This window comes from Durio zibethinus, chromosome 1, assembly GCF_047325235.1.
Source record: "Durio zibethinus cultivar Kanyao isolate XHJ-2024 chromosome 1, ASM4732523v1, whole genome shotgun sequence".
Lineage (NCBI taxonomy): Eukaryota > Viridiplantae > Streptophyta > Magnoliopsida > Malvales > Malvaceae > Durio > Durio zibethinus.
Window position 1 is genome coordinate 5,481,911 of NC_143162.1, and position 15,258 is coordinate 5,497,168.

The 15,258-nt window shown below is 32.3% G+C and overlaps 2 protein-coding genes across 9 annotated transcripts; one reads left to right on the forward strand and one right to left on the reverse strand.

The window, feature by feature from the left end:
* The first annotated feature begins 7,468 nt into the window (after positions 1 to 7,468).
* LOC111311849 (putative E3 ubiquitin-protein ligase LOG2) lies at positions 7,469 to 11,167 on the forward strand. Of its 8 annotated transcripts, none has more exons than XR_016342087.1 (6): positions 7,469 to 8,253; positions 9,344 to 9,839; positions 10,222 to 10,369; positions 10,473 to 10,519; positions 10,627 to 10,737; positions 10,826 to 11,167. XR_016342087.1 is itself a non-coding variant. In XM_022911613.2 (4 exons), the coding sequence occupies exons 1-3, from the start codon at positions 7,802 to 7,804 to the stop codon at positions 10,336 to 10,338; spliced, it is 1,065 nt and encodes a 354-aa protein (XP_022767348.2). In that variant the 5' UTR covers positions 7,478 to 7,801; the 3' UTR covers positions 10,339 to 10,369; positions 10,473 to 11,020. The 8 variants fall into 8 exon arrangements, 2 of the variants coding, with proteins under 2 accessions (XP_022767347.2, XP_022767348.2); XR_016342088.1 differs by having other exon boundaries at positions 7,478 to 8,253; positions 10,667 to 10,737; XR_002692689.2 differs by having other exon boundaries at positions 10,627 to 11,167.
* A 365-nt stretch (positions 11,168 to 11,532) lies between these two features.
* LOC111310600 (uncharacterized) lies at positions 11,533 to 13,689 on the reverse strand. Its single transcript, XM_089760572.1, has one exon. The coding sequence runs from the start codon at positions 13,191 to 13,193 to the stop codon at positions 11,784 to 11,786; it is 1,410 nt and encodes a 469-aa protein (XP_089616698.1). The 5' UTR covers positions 13,194 to 13,689; the 3' UTR covers positions 11,533 to 11,783.
* Positions 13,690 to 15,258: the final 1,569 nt, after the last annotated feature.

The window sequence follows — 15,258 nt, forward strand, 5'->3', positions numbered from 1 at the left end:
AATTTTTGATAATGTAAGAGATGTGGCTTATAGATTGGCACTTTCACCGTTTTTCATTGGAGTACATAATGTGTTTCGTGTCTCAATGTTGATGAAGTATGTTTTGAATCTAAGTCATATGGTAGAGTTAGCACTTTTGAGACTTAGGGAAGATTTATCATTTGATGAACGTCCTATACACATTGTCGATAAAATAAAGCAAGTTTTGAGAAGAAGAACTATTTTTTATGTTAAGTTAATGGAATAATCATTTCGAAAGAGAAATAGATTAGGAGTTAGAAGAGAATATGAAAGAAAAGTATCCTTATCTTTTTAAAAGCCAAGGTATGAGTTTAGAGGACTAAACTCTTTTTAAGGAGGGGAGGATGTAATACCCACAAAATTAGCTTATAGTTTTAAGTATATTATATGATTATGTCTTTTAAAAAAACTTATTTTTTAAAATTTTATTTTTCAACTTATGTTTTGCCATAATTAAAAACTTAACCCAATAGAACTTATATTTACAATAAAAGAATTTTATTAACATGCCGTTTTAATATACGAATAGTTCTACTTTCGGTGTTATTTTTTGTCAAAAAAAAATTGGAGATTTGGGAGAAACTGACCTCGACAAGAAGAAAAGAGGAAGAGGAAGGGCAAATTAGTTTTAAAAATCTCTGATTTTGGATACTAAGAGGATTGAGTGATATATTGCTTAAGTTTTAGTTTAGCACATCAAGTAAATGACTTGATATCCTTTCAATTTTTATGTCCTTAAAAATCAGCCTGAATATATTTTGAGTTGAAATATATAATATATATTGTTTTATCCATTTGTTTTGTAAATCAAGTTAAGTATGCAAATATATATGATTTCTTTGTTATGAGTTTGGAATATGGTTTGATATTGTTTTGATTTTCAAATATGATTTCATAATAATATATTTATATATCCATCGATTGTCGAAATATAAAATTTTGCTTTGGAATGATTATGAAATTTTATTTTGTATGGATTATATTTTGAAAAAAATTATAAATATTGAATTTGTATATGTTGGATAATTTGAAAATATACTTTGGCTTTTGTTTCTTAGTATGATTATGTTCTGACCTGTCAATAGGGGTTAATTGTTGGTCATGTCAACATATATTTTGTGATATCGATACCAGTTTCGAATCATGCCACTAGTTAAGAATAATGATTTTTATTCACCGTACCATCAAGGATATACTTCTCTCCCATTATGCTAAAAGGGTTTTTGTGATCTTTATTATGTTTCATTGCATTAATAGGTTAATTATGATTGTTCAGTGCAACTATTCGGTTGCTTTTAATATACCTTTGTCCCATTGCATTGAAAGAAAAATTTTGATTCTGACCTATACCACAGGAGTTAAGTGTAGTCGTAATATGTTATGGGAGACTAATAAACTTTTATGATTTTGTGATGTTTTGTTTTGCTTTGAAATATGAGATTTTGATTTTGAGATATGATTTACAGAAATGTGTTTGAATACAAAATTATCTAAAATAGTTTTGAATCATTTAAGGCCTAAATATTTTGTGACATATTTAATCCAACTAAGGGGATATCAGTTATTTACTTAGTGATTGTACTCTTTCCTTTCTTTAATATTTTTATTACAGGTTCAGAATTTTATTATGCTTATGGGAATTTTTGGGAGTGATGTTTCAAAACTTTAGTTGCTGATATAGGATATTTAAGATTCTCTTAGATGCTTAGACGTACAAATTTTTATAATTAATTATTTATTATTTAAATTAAATATTTCAAGATATATAAATTTTTTAGTATTTCGTTTTTGTGATAAAATATATTAAATGTTATGAATTTTTCGTTTTGAATCATGATCGCATCATTTATATTTTATAAGTCTTACTATATTTTTGGCTTTATATATGCATAGGATCACATCTTGTAAGTGTGTAGCATCATTATCCTCGGTTTGAGGCGTAACATAATTACACTTACACATCCCTTTGCAATTAGTGCAGATTAGGGAAAAAAAGTGCCAAGCTTGTCAGAGGAGCAAAAGCCGAATAGCGATACAATAACAAATAACAAGAAAGAAAAGATACCCTAAATAAACGTAAACATTATCAAGAGAAAGAAATGCTAAACGGGTCAAATTTTGAAGGCCAATCAATGGCTCCCATCGCTGCAGGGTCCTTTGGATCCATCCTTCCTTGCCAACTCCGGAGGAATTAGAACCGTTTTGACTCCCACTCAAATCAGGGTTCCCAAAGCAAGAATCGAACTCGGACCATATATTAATGTAGTTCACTCCTAAACTCGTCCTTGCCATGTAGCCATGCTTTAAGGGGTCTTTCATATTTTATTTTGTTTCTGATATTGTACTAATGTTTTTTCTTGTTTGTTTAATAAAATTTTCTTGACGCTTTACAAAAAAAATGAAACACTTTTCGCGGAAGGGAGGACATATATGTTCTGAAATGTCAGAGCCCGGAGGCAACCACAATGATTGCATTGCTGTTGTCTACCTAGAATTAGTAATATTTTGGAGTGAAAGATTAGGTAACACAAATAAGTATTATAAAGTTATGGTAACTATTAGGATTAATTGCATTGCTGTGTTTCATGAGCATGCAGACAAGCTTTTGGCCTTTTTTTTCATTGTTATTGATCTTAACAAGGAAGGGCGCAAAACCAGACTGGAAGCATATTTTAGGCTATTACATTATACTAATGTCTTGTTGACTTGTTGTACAACCAAATGCATATGTCAGAGTTTACTGCCCGTTTAAGCAATAAGCAGTTCTCTGCTTGAATGCCATGGCTCAGCAATCAACGTCCCTAGGCTAAGACTGCAAATTCATCAGTTTTTTCTTTGCTTCTAAAATTCACTCTCTTTTTCTGGTATTTGTGGCTGCCACATATCACATCTCTGTTGGCCATAAAATTCACTCTATAGTTTGATCAGTTGCAAAACGTTCCCAATAGAGGCCTTTCTTTCCTGATCCCGCAACTTGTTAGTTATCAATCTTGGTAACGACCATAGCCGAAGCAATTCCCAACTCTAGGGAACTCAGGGAATTGGAAAGCTTGTGCCCCTGGATCATATGGCTAAGCTTCATTTTCCACATTTTTTTACTTGTTCACAGTTGTTGATTATAAAAATTTTCACATATTTTAAGGCCTTTTCCAGGCCACGGATTAGAAAAATTGAAGTTATGAAATACAAGTTGCCTACCGACAGGATCTTTGATGTCAGAAATTTGCAAATGAATTTTTTAACAAAAAAAAAAAAACTTTGATTGGCCACATTCAAGGGGCTAAAGCACTCAGCAGCCTCTCAACCCCCGTAATGGTGGTCGTCATTTCAGTCTATGACTAAATAAAATTGTATAAGTAAATTTGCATAAGAAATGGCAATTATTTTAAGTTTCCCTGTTTTATCTGGCATGATCCATTTGCCATTAGAGTCGTTATCAAAGGACATATGCTTGGCCATTATATACAGAAAATTCAATTATTAATTGATTTTTATATTATCTAATAATGTAACACAGTTTATGAATGACTTTAGCAGGGGAGGCCGTGAACCAGTAAAAAGATTGTGAATGGTGATCTTAAATACTGCTATTATTTGTCAAAAAAAAAGGAGAAAAAAAAGCAAAAAAGAGAATCATGATTCTTGGAAACTAGATGTAGTTGCCGTCTCCAATTTGTGGAACAGGCCACGTTATAAGATAAGCTGAAAGGGTAGTGGAGAATACGTGTAAAGCATATAAAATACTTTATTTTTTCATCTTAAAATTTTCTAGCTTGGACATGGAATTTGATACAAAAATATATAGTTGAAAATGAAATAAATTATACATTAATTTATGATTTCTGCTAATCTGCCTTTAAACTACAACTTTTCATGTATGGAGGAGAACTTAACCAGAAGCTTTTACCAGGTGGATAGTTGATCCATTTGCCTCCCAAATATCCTTGGTTTGTCCCTTACCCTTTCCTTTATCATTTCACTTTTCAAAACTCATCTAAAAAATTCTTCCTTTTGTCAGATATTTAACCATTCTTTTTGACTTTGTTCTCCGATTTGTCCATTTTTTGAATGATTTGAATTCAATATTTCTACACTCCAAAGAGAATTTGACATAGACAGAACTCAACCAGTGCAGCAAGCTAAAAAGGTGATACCATATTCCCGACTACAAGTACAACAGTGTTCCTATGGCTTAGAGTACTTTCAATTTTAGTACTATTTTTTGTCAACTTTATTGCTAAGATCAACCAAAAACTCAGACTATTAATCTGCTACGTGCTTCTGCATGGGAACACAATCTGAAACCGACCAAAGTGTGGGTATTTTTGTCATCAAATTACCGACTTTCCATATGATGTAAGGTGCCTTCTAAATACAATTTGAATGCTGCTAAATGCACTTTCGTTTTTTTTACACTCCAATTTTTTTAAAATTTATTTTGTAAATAAAATTATTTAATTACTATTCTCACGACCTTTTAAAATTTTATAAATTTTCAAAAAAATGATAAATCTTTCCGAAAATTTAAAGGGGCTAGGGAAAGCCGACTAATACATGAGGGGAAGCTGTTGTAGAAGCTGATATTTCTATCAGTTAATGAAAGAGCTTAATGCAAAAAATTACATGTTGGGTCTTTGAAATAGATCAAATCATTTTGATAATAATCAGACTGACCTATTTTATCAAGAAGGTTTATTATTTGAGTCCGTATAGCTTTATATTTTATTAATTTAAAATATTTATTAAATTAATAAAAATGAAATAAAAATAATATTCTTAAAACTATATAGTTATTTTACTAGAATAACTAGAATAAAAAAAACTATGAATTTTTGTACAATCTATTTTTATGTTATGATTAAGTTTTTTTGTCGAATCCTATCCATCGCTACTCTTATAACAAAGGAAAAAAGTTTTTATTTCGTTATTTAAATGAAATAACTACTCTATTTTAATTTTATTAAGTCTTCTGACAAAAACGACAAGGTTTTAAGTTTTAAGATTTTTTATTTTTTTATCTTATGATCCTATCTTGATTACATCTAAATCTCTTGTTCGACAAAAGGTCTTTTATATAGAATAATAATATTATAACGATTATAGTTTAGTGATAAAAATGTGATTTGTTTTATTAATTTTTTTAATGATTAAAAGATTTTTTGATTTGATTCATATTTCGAGCAAAAAAATTTATTTCTTAAAAAGATTTAATTCTTTACCTCTCAACAAAATATTTTGGGAAGAATATATATTCTTACAATTTATATCCAAGAAACAATTAAATTATATAATTATATTCTAAATTAAAATATTAAATTATGAAGTTATCAAACATAATTTTATTGAACTACAATCTCAAAAAAATTAAAAAAAAATGTACTGCATAGAAATTTTTATGATTTCATTCTAATCATTTTTTATTTAAATGTTAGATTTAAATTCTCATGTTTTAACAAATAAAGGAACGAATGATATATTAATATCCATACGGGTATACGCGTTAGTGAGAGCAACGCATATTACTAGTTACTACTAATCCTTTCGATATTGCTAAATTGATCTACAATCAATTTTAAAATGAAAAAAAAAAAAAAAAGAATGTTGTCTGTGGATTTATAACAAAGGAAATGCCCCTTATGCCATTTGATTAATTCAACTCGCTATTAATTCAAATTCTGTGCTGCTTGCCACTCCCCGAGGCCAAGGACGGGGTCATACAGTCATTCCAGGATTTGCAGTCCGATACATTTCTATGATGTTACCTAGCCAAACCCGCCACCTCATGTGCCAAAGTCAAACGGTTGTCAAACTTCTACAACAAATACATTTCTTCTCTGCGTTTCAATCAAGTAAAGAGCAAGAAAGGTAATAGTATCATCCATAACGAGTGCTCTCGTATATAAGAGAAGGCCTGTAGGAGTGATCCTTCCCTCTAATCATAAGAAAAGAAAGGGTCGCAGGTCTTAGAAGCAAGGCTATGGGTTAACTCTCGAAGTTTAAGCAGAAATTCTCAGCTTTCTTAACCTTTAGAGGGGTTTCGTCACTTACTTTTATAATCTTTTCAAAAATTCATTTTTGAAAGATTCTATGATTTTTTGAAAATTTATTATCAGAAAATTTTATAATTTTTCAAAAATTTACTTTCAGAAACTTGTGTAAAAAAAATAATTAAATAATTTTATTTATAAAAAAATTTTAAAAAAAGTTGGGATGTGAAGAAAAAAGTCTTGGGTGCATTTAGCAAAACTCCAAAATTTTTCTATACACCATATAATTTTCTTTTAAAAATACCCACTTTAAAAATATTAATTTTAACCTTTAATAAATGATAAAAATATTTTAAATAATTTATGTACTTTAAAATTACTTTTTTAAATTTTAAAAATAAATTTTCGAGAGTTATATTGTATTTTTGATCATTTATTTTCGAAAAAGTAATATAATTCTTAAAAATGAATTTTTTAAGAGTTATCTTATATTATCAAAAATTTATTTTTGAAAATATATAAATTTTATTTAAATATATATTTAATTATAAACTACTAATAACGTTTAATTTTAATTTAAATAAAATGAATACATCTAATCTCAAAATAAATAATACTAAAATAAATAAATACGATGTGCTAGGATCTCCAAACATCTCTAATGAGTTCTTCGAAGTATAACTTAATTTTGACAACAAAGATCTTTAATCTTTAAGCTATTACTAGTGACCTAAAAATTAGAGATCTATATTATCGAATTTATTAGTCTGTTGATGATATTATCAAGGTCAATATTTTATAAGATATTCAAGCTTGAACTAGCATACATGCATACATATAAGTCATCAATGTAGTCATTTTTACTTGATTATATATACAAATGAAATAGACATATTAGTTTTTAAGCATATATAGACTTAAGTGTTTTTGTTTTAAGAGCAATATCCGTTTACCTATGCAAAACCAAAAAATTAGAATACGATATTCTTAGTTTTCTAAATGCCTAAAAGAATGAATAAGTTTATGTCATACATGATAAGAATGTAGTTCAATTTATACAAATGATTAAGTAAATGGATTTATATATGCATGATTAAGATTTTTACTAATTAAAAATAAAATCGAATTTTTCAAAAATAGATATTTAAAAATATTTAAAATTGTTTGGATAGATAAATCTTTTAGGAAGGATATCTGAAAAGATTCAAAATTTTTTAACAATAAATATTCAAAAAGTTTTTAAGTTTCTCAAAACTATTTATTTATTTATGAGAAACTTAATTTCAAAAAATGAAGAGAGAAAAAAAAGAAATGATAAGAATGAAAAATAAAAAAATAAGGAATAAGAGTGTATTTAATAAAAATATAAAATTTAAATATAAAATTTATTTAAAAATTAAATATATAAAATAAAAAGTGAGCTATAAATGGAATTGCTTCGTGATACAATACTTTAGCACAGTCTATCCGTCTCCATCAATGGTGGTTTTAGTGGAGCTTCACGTAAACCCACCACACCCATTCTCTCTCTCTTTCTCTTTCTCTTCTATCACCTTTACCTTCTCTGTCTTAGAGAAACGAAAGGAAAAACAAGTAACAAACTTTTTTTTTACGCAAACCCACTATACCCAAATATCCCTTTTTTTTTTATTTGCTTTTGAGGCAAAGAAAGGAAAACCCAAAAATTTTTACATGAAATTGGATCCAACTTTATTATAAAATCCTTCCTTAATAAATATTTACAAAAACTTCCAATTTATTTCTCTTTATATTCCAACAACGGCAAAAAATTCATGGGAAACATCGGAAGTAGCGGAGTGCATGGCTGGCGAAGGCACGGAAGCCGGCGAAACCACCCTCCGCCACCACAGCTAGCACCTCCAGCACAGCCGCAACCTGAGATCTCCGCCAACCGTTACGTCTTTGCCGCCGCCACTCCTTACCCGCCCCAATACTACCAGTATCCAGGCTACTACCCGACTCAGCCGCCGGTACCGTTGCCTCTTCCGGCGCCGTATGATCATCATCATCGAGGTGGGCCCCACATAGAGCCCGCAAATTGGAGTATGTTTGTGTATGGGCCAATGATGCCACCGCCTCCGGTGCCTTATATAGAGTATCAGAAGGCGGTTACGATAAGGAATGATGTTAACTTGAAGAAGGAAACTTTGAAATTGGAAGCTGATGAGGAGAATCCTGGGAAGTTCCTGGTATCTTTCACGTTTGATGCTACTGCTGCTGGAAGGTATAAAATTTCTATCTTTTTGTTTAAATTTTCAATTTTTGTTTCGATGAGAATGCTACGGTCGTAGCTATTAGTATAGGTTGCTTTTGATTAAAATTTTGCTCCTTGGATATAATTGAAATGATTATTGTTAAATGCTTTTTTTTTCAGAGCTTGAGAGATGTGCATTTTTAGAGGGATAAAGGTTTGGCAAGTGACTTTAAGGATAGAGATTATTTGGAGTTCAATGAAAGATTATTGGGATATTTTTGTTAACTTTAAGTATCAAATTTGTAGTTTCTCAGCTATGCTTACAGGTTTTAAGGTTACCTTGTTTTATATGGGAACTGAATGTGATTAAAGAACTGGGTTGCTTGTATGTTATTTGAAAATTTGAATATACTTCAAACTAGATGCCAAGATGACAGGAACAAGAAGAAAAATTGCGAGATGGTATTTCACCTCATTAGAAGTGTTTTGAGGTCTCTTTCCTTCTATATGTTAGAGTTCAAGCTCTGTGATTTTCCTTATTTACTTGATAGAGAATATGTCAATAGGTTTATTGTGATGAAGACTAGAATGATGATGATTTTTTGTTAAATTTATGCATCCTAGGTTCCTAGTAATCAGATATAGAAACTTCTCAACTAGAGTAAAACTATGCAAAGACAAGCTCTATGCTTTTGTTTTATGAGTTTTGAAATAGATTGCACAAAAGAAACATGAATGATTTGTTGACGTTCTACACAACATATGTAGCAAGTATGCTGGCTGAATTTCTTGTAAATATGTACTAGTAGTACATTTGATATCATCCTTTTCTTTTGCACTTTTTTTCTTATCAATGTGGATGGTAGTATTTTACTTTGATTCATTGGCCTAACAATATGTTATTTATGGTACTTTAATTTCTCTAGCATCATAAGAAAGCAATAAGAAGCTTTTCTTTTCTTCTTAGAGGCAATTTTATGCATTGAGGTTATGTGGCATCTTATCTGAAGTTAAATGTTGTTTTTCTCCATTGTAGAGTTGCCCGTTTTTATGCGAATCCTGTTGTGTGTCTGGTATAGTTGTTAACAAGATAGTAGTGTTTACTTTGCTCTGCAAACAGGATGACTGTTATTTTGTTTGCAAAAGAAGGTCACGACTGCACTCTGACTCCGATGAAGGAAAGTATTCTACCACCAGTAACTGTGCCTTTTGAACAAGGTCTAGGACAGAAGTTCAGACAGCCCTCTGGAACGGGGATTGATTTCTCTATGTTTGAGGAGTCAGAATTACTGAAAGTAGATCAGATTGATATTTATCATCTGGCAGTGAAAGCAGAGGCATTGCCCGTCAACCAGAATGGGTCAGATGGAAACCAAGTATCAGGAGCCATGAATTCTCAGATAACTCAAGCGGTGTTTGAAAAGGAGAAGGGTGAATACCAGACGAGAGTATTGAAACAGATTCTGTGGGTGAATGGGATGAGGTATGAGCTGCAAGAAATATATGGGATTGGAAATTCAGTTGATAATGATGTTGATGCAAATGATCCTGGAAAAGAATGTGTTATTTGCCTTTCAGAGCCTCGGGACACAACTGTTCTTCCCTGCAGGCACATGGTAAACACGGCCACTTGTTCTTTGCTCTTCATTATTTTTTTTTCCCTCTCTTTGGTCTTTTGTAATATTGACTGAATGGACAAGAAAGCAAGGGCATGACTCAAACTGTGGACCTAAACCAATGAATAAATCTTGCGGCAATTAGTAATAACTTGTTTTTTTGCTCAACAGTCAGAATTACTTGTCTATTAAGGAAATGGTTGTTGTGGTGGTGTTGCATAAATGGGCGATTTGACTACTTCTCAGTTCCGAAACCATTTGTCTCTACGTCTTCCTCTATAAAGAAGATGTAGAAATGCTATATGCTTACAGCTGGAGTGAAGAAAATACTATATGCTTATTTCTGATGACTGATTCAATTTTTTGTTTGTTCATTATGCAGTGCATGTGCAGCTCCTGCGCAAAGGTTTTGAGTTGCCAAACTAACCGGTGCCCAATTTGTAGGCAACCAGTTGAGAGGCTTTTGGAGATAAAGGTCAACAATGGCCCTGATGAATGAGATGAGAACATGTTTCTTGAGCTATCTTCCTGTATAGTAGCTTGTTGATGTCTTTCTTTTTTCTTTTTTATCCTTTTCTCTTATCACTTTTCATTTTGCCCTTTTGTCCTCCTCTCTTTTGTTTTGCGTGTCAGGCCTTTCCAATATTCAAACGGGAAGTTATAATTAAGTATGCTACATGGTATGAATGCATTGCTCGAATTTCAAACATAATGTAGTCCAAATAGACGCCATCTCGTTGGAGCAAATTTTCTTCATGTTCTACTTTATTAACTTGGTTCATTGTAGGAAACATGTTTGTATAACTGGCTGTCTCATTTTTTTGAAGCCTGCTAAAATCCTGATAATAGTCATCGAGTGCCTTGAATTTCATGGCTTTGGGCTGGACGTACTTGGAAGGTTAGTTTTATCATTATGCAGGAGCTGCTAATTTTGTGTGACAGCGGTTGTTCTTCTACCTTGTGTTATCATGTTTCTGTGACAGCAGTGGTCATTCTTGTGATGCACCAGACGAGTCAACAAGCAACAACCAATCCGGGATGTAACTTGTAGGTTTTTGCTTTGCCTAACTTCTTTGGGACGATCAGTTGAAAACTGACAGGAAACAAGGACTTTCACTTCATCCATTGTCATTGTGCATCGCGCGTTAAAATATATTGATGTGCTTATCCTGTTTGTTTTATTGGGCCACACGTGATTGATTTGTTCATCATCTCAAAAACTGTTTCAAATTTTTTGAGCCCGTCAATGTACTTGGTTATCTTTTGAAGCGTAAGGCGCAACATCAAATGGCTTTTCTTCATTTAACAGCCGATAACATACGAAGTTACTCTTCTGGTCCCGGAGTTAACCTTCAAAACTCAGATTATTGATGGTATATTGGTATTGGTATTACTTCAATAGTGCAATTCCTGTACTATCTTGAGGTTTAGCCTTCAAATTATTGATTGTCGCATCACAACTCGTCTTTGCAATAAATAGAATTTGGCATACTGGCCGTGGAAACTGATTGAAACATAACATGAAAAGTTAACCATATCACTTTAACTGCAATATAATTTATCTGCAATTCCAGCTTTTGAAGCTGATTGAAGTATAATAAGGAAACTCTGCTACACGAAAAACAAGCATAGATCTTACTCATGCAGTCTTGAATAAGTAGTATGTACGAGAGCATCAACAAAAACAGAGTAATTAAGCGATAAGCATGTTATGTGAACTTTATTCAGCAAACTAGAGATAATAGTGGTGGCTTATTTAGCGTAGTGCTTAACCACAAAAGCAACTTAATTTCTTCCAAACATACCAGATGAGGAAGACCGACCACCACATCCATAACAAGTAGACAACAACAATGGCACCCTGCTAGCAGGCATAGTACATAGATGACTCATGACTCAAACAAAACAGTATCTAAAACAAGAGTCTACCAGGTGAAGGGCTGTCTAATCTCCCCACCACTGATGGACATAAACACCAGTTCTTCTAAGGGCCTTGAAGAGGTCCATACAGTCTCCCTTCACCACTCCTCCGCTGTCGATACGGTCTGAGCAGTGAAGAAAAAGCTCATCAATGAAGCATATGATTCCACTTTCAAACAAATCTGAGAGAAGTTTTAACTCCACTGCCCCTGCATTCATCTTCAGAACCACAAAGTCTGCATGTTGCACTGTATTTTTGAACCAGAGAAGAAAGTCAAACCCTCCGTCTTCAACAAATGGATCTGAATCATCGACAATATCAGAATCTATGGAAGCCCTATTTGCTGAACTGGCTGTAGCTTTATTTCTGGCGAGGCCTGGGTGATAAATAAAGTTGATACCAGGCCGTTTGACATAGGATAGCATCACTGAAGTATTATGATCAACGAAATAAACATTGAAGGCTTTGTGATCCACAGGATAAGATGGAAAGAACCAACTTGTAACATTGGAGTTCAAATGCTCACCCGCCCCAATATCAATATAGACCAGATGTTGCTTAGAAGATACATTAACAAACTTGGGAAAATAAGCAATACTTTTCTCAAACCCCATTGGTTTCTCCTCCATAAGAGGCTCAATGTGATTCAATATGGCTTTGTTGTTTGTCATAGATGGGCAATCAGCAGGAAGACTATACTGCTCAAAGTAAGTGGTAGTTTCAAGTTTCTTCACGAATACAACCAATGTAAACTCATTCACGTAATCAACATGCACAACACTGGAAGCTTTCAGTAGAGAAGAAACTGGGGTAGCAGACCTAATCAAGCTAGTAGGGTGACTAATACCAATAAGCATAGCCCCAATTCCACCGGGCCTAATAACACGCTCAACCTCAAACACAAGAAGAGCAGGGACAGAAACCTTATCTAGGTCCCTGGATAACACAAAATCATAAGAATTGTCCTCATAATCAAGTTCATAAACAAACTTCTTATGCTTGAGAGAGAAAAAGGGGTGCCTGTAAACCCCAGTAACATCAGAGAATCCCAAGTCTCTCAATGCCACAACGGCTGACACTGAGCCTTCACCAACAAAGAGAGTTTTTGCACTGTAACTCAATATTTGCTTTCCCATTAACTCTCTAACCACACTGGTTGTCAAGTTCCCATATTCCTCACAATGAACCGATCCAAAACCCCAAACTTTGGAGAAGAAAAACGTGCCTGGAAACATAAATGAACCTGAAGAACCAGGGTCAAGGGCACAGTCTGCTGAGGTAGAAAGGGTATACAACATTTCTGGATCGGCCCCAGATATCATTTGCAGCAAAGGAACAATTGACAAAGCAGCAGCAAGCATGAAAGCGCGTAAAAATACACGCCTCGCTAAAGACCCGTGAAAGATCATCAATTTCAAGGTATAAAAATCCATGGTCTTAACACTTTCAAACTCAATAACTAGCAAGACAGATCCAATCTTTGATAGAAAAAGAGATCGTTGTTTTTATGAACTAAAATGAGAAATCAAGAGAAACTGAACCCAGCACAAAACAAGAAAACAAATTTAGCGAGTGCAAAACCTGGAGGATGTGTGATTCCCACCCACAAGGAGACCCATTGATCTTTGAGCAGTTAACCAGACCTTCATTGGAACCCTTTTACCTGGCTTCATTTCAAACAAATCTGCCTCCATTTCCCCCACTGGAAACATCCCAAAAACTCAACCTTTAACTACTCTATGTTACATCCTTTGATGAATTAGCTTCAATCTCTTTCAACTTTTGATTGAAACAAAGAAAAAAACCCTAAAAAAATGAAAACTTTTTGTGGATTTTTGGGTTTGTTTTTTTCTGTAAGGTGCTTACTCGCATAAATGAAGTGAAGCAGCTAAGGATATATTAGCTGAAGCAATGAACAGTAAAACGTGGTAGATCTGGATTTGCATTAAAACTACACCACAAACAACTAGGCAAGATATGAGAGTGGGGCCAAGAGTAAGATGCTTTGGTGACGTGGCAGAAAAAGGAAGCTTTGATCTGAAAAGATTGCGCACACATATCAAGATTAAAACACTTGCAAACCAATTATATCTGAGAAAGCCTTATTGGCCCCTCCACATGATTTTCTGCCTTTTCGGCTTTTTAAAATTGTTCATTATTGGAGAGGGCCTAGCAACCTACGATTGTTGGGTCCACTTTGTCTGTCCAGTGACAAAAACTCATCTTCACACTAACCTTGATGCTGATGTTCCATCATCCATGATTGGCCCAGTAGCTCAGATGTTTTCATTTGATCCTATTTGGGTTCTTATTGGCTCAAATCTTTTTGTGATTTAGTCCAACATAACCTTCATGCTGAGGCAGGCCCTAAAAGGGACAAGTTGGGATAGATAAGTAGCCCAACCCTACTCTTAGCTGTTTTTAGACCCAACTTGAAAAAGCTACCATTTGGATTAAATGTAATGTTTCAAAATGATAATTTCAATGTGGGTTTTAAAGGAGATTTGATCTTAAAGATTCGATTTATTTATATTTATATAAAATATATTAATTAAATTAATATTAATGGCAACGAGTTGATTTTAGAATTTTGAGATTTTAAATTTAAATTTTATTATATGTGGGTTTAATTCAGTTAAGAATTTTACTTTAAAGTCAAAATAAAATTAAAAGTATTAATGTCTTTTATTTATTTTTATCAAAGCACGTGTTTTTAAAAGAAATTACTTACTACTAGAAAAACTACTATCTCATTTTTATTTCAGTAATTTTCTTATCTCTTTTAAAATAATTTGTTTTTCAAAACACCCACACAGTGGGTGACCAATTTCTAGTTTATATCATAAATCGAAATGTCATGGTAAAAAATTGGCAAATTGGCTGAAATGGGTGCCTTTCCCTGCTAGCTAGTAGTAAACTAGGTTTCCTTTTCTGAAGTTAGTGTGCCATTTTGATTTAAGCAATCATCAATTGGAGTGTTAGAAAATTTTGAGAAAATAAAAATAATAAAAAGAAGATATATGAATTTGAGGTGTGAAAAATATTATTTTAAAAGTAATTATATTTATAGGATACAAAAAAATGTTAAATTCTTTAAATTAAAATTACTAAAATTGCTCATACAAAAAATTCTTTTTATAATAAACGAACAATCACAAATTTTTATTCAAAAATTATGATAATTTGTATAATCATTTTTTATTTAAATAGTTATTTATTTTAAATAATTATAAATTTTTTATTGCGGCTCTCTCCAACATTTAGTTTAATTATTTAAACCATACAAATAATCTTTTTTAAATTACATATAAATAATTTTTCTATTTAATGTAGAATCTCTCTAACATTTGTTTGTCACTATGGTAAAAAAAAAAAAAAAAGGTATTTCTTTCTCTAATGGTAAATTTAGGAGACAGCTAAATAAATTTAGATGCCAATTGAACTCTTTTAATTTCAGTGGCCATGATAAAAGGTCTTAAAATGCTCCACTTTTTAAGT

Excerpts from the sequence above, each read along its gene's own strand:
- LOC111311849 (XM_022911612.2), top strand. The coding sequence starts at position 7,802 with ATGGGAAACATCGGAAGTAGCGGAGTGCATGGCTGGCGAAGGCACGGA. Across the intron at positions 8,254-9,343 it reads GATGCTACTGCTGCTGGAAG|GATGACTGTTATTTTGTTTG; the intron begins GTATAAAATTTC and ends CTCTGCAAACAG. Across the intron at positions 9,840-10,221 it reads TTCTTCCCTGCAGGCACATG|TGCATGTGCAGCTCCTGCGC; the intron begins GTAAACACGGCC and ends TTCATTATGCAG.
- LOC111310600 (XM_089760572.1), bottom strand. The coding sequence starts at position 13,193 with ATGGATTTTTATACCTTGAAATTGATGATCTTTCACGGGTCTTTAGCG.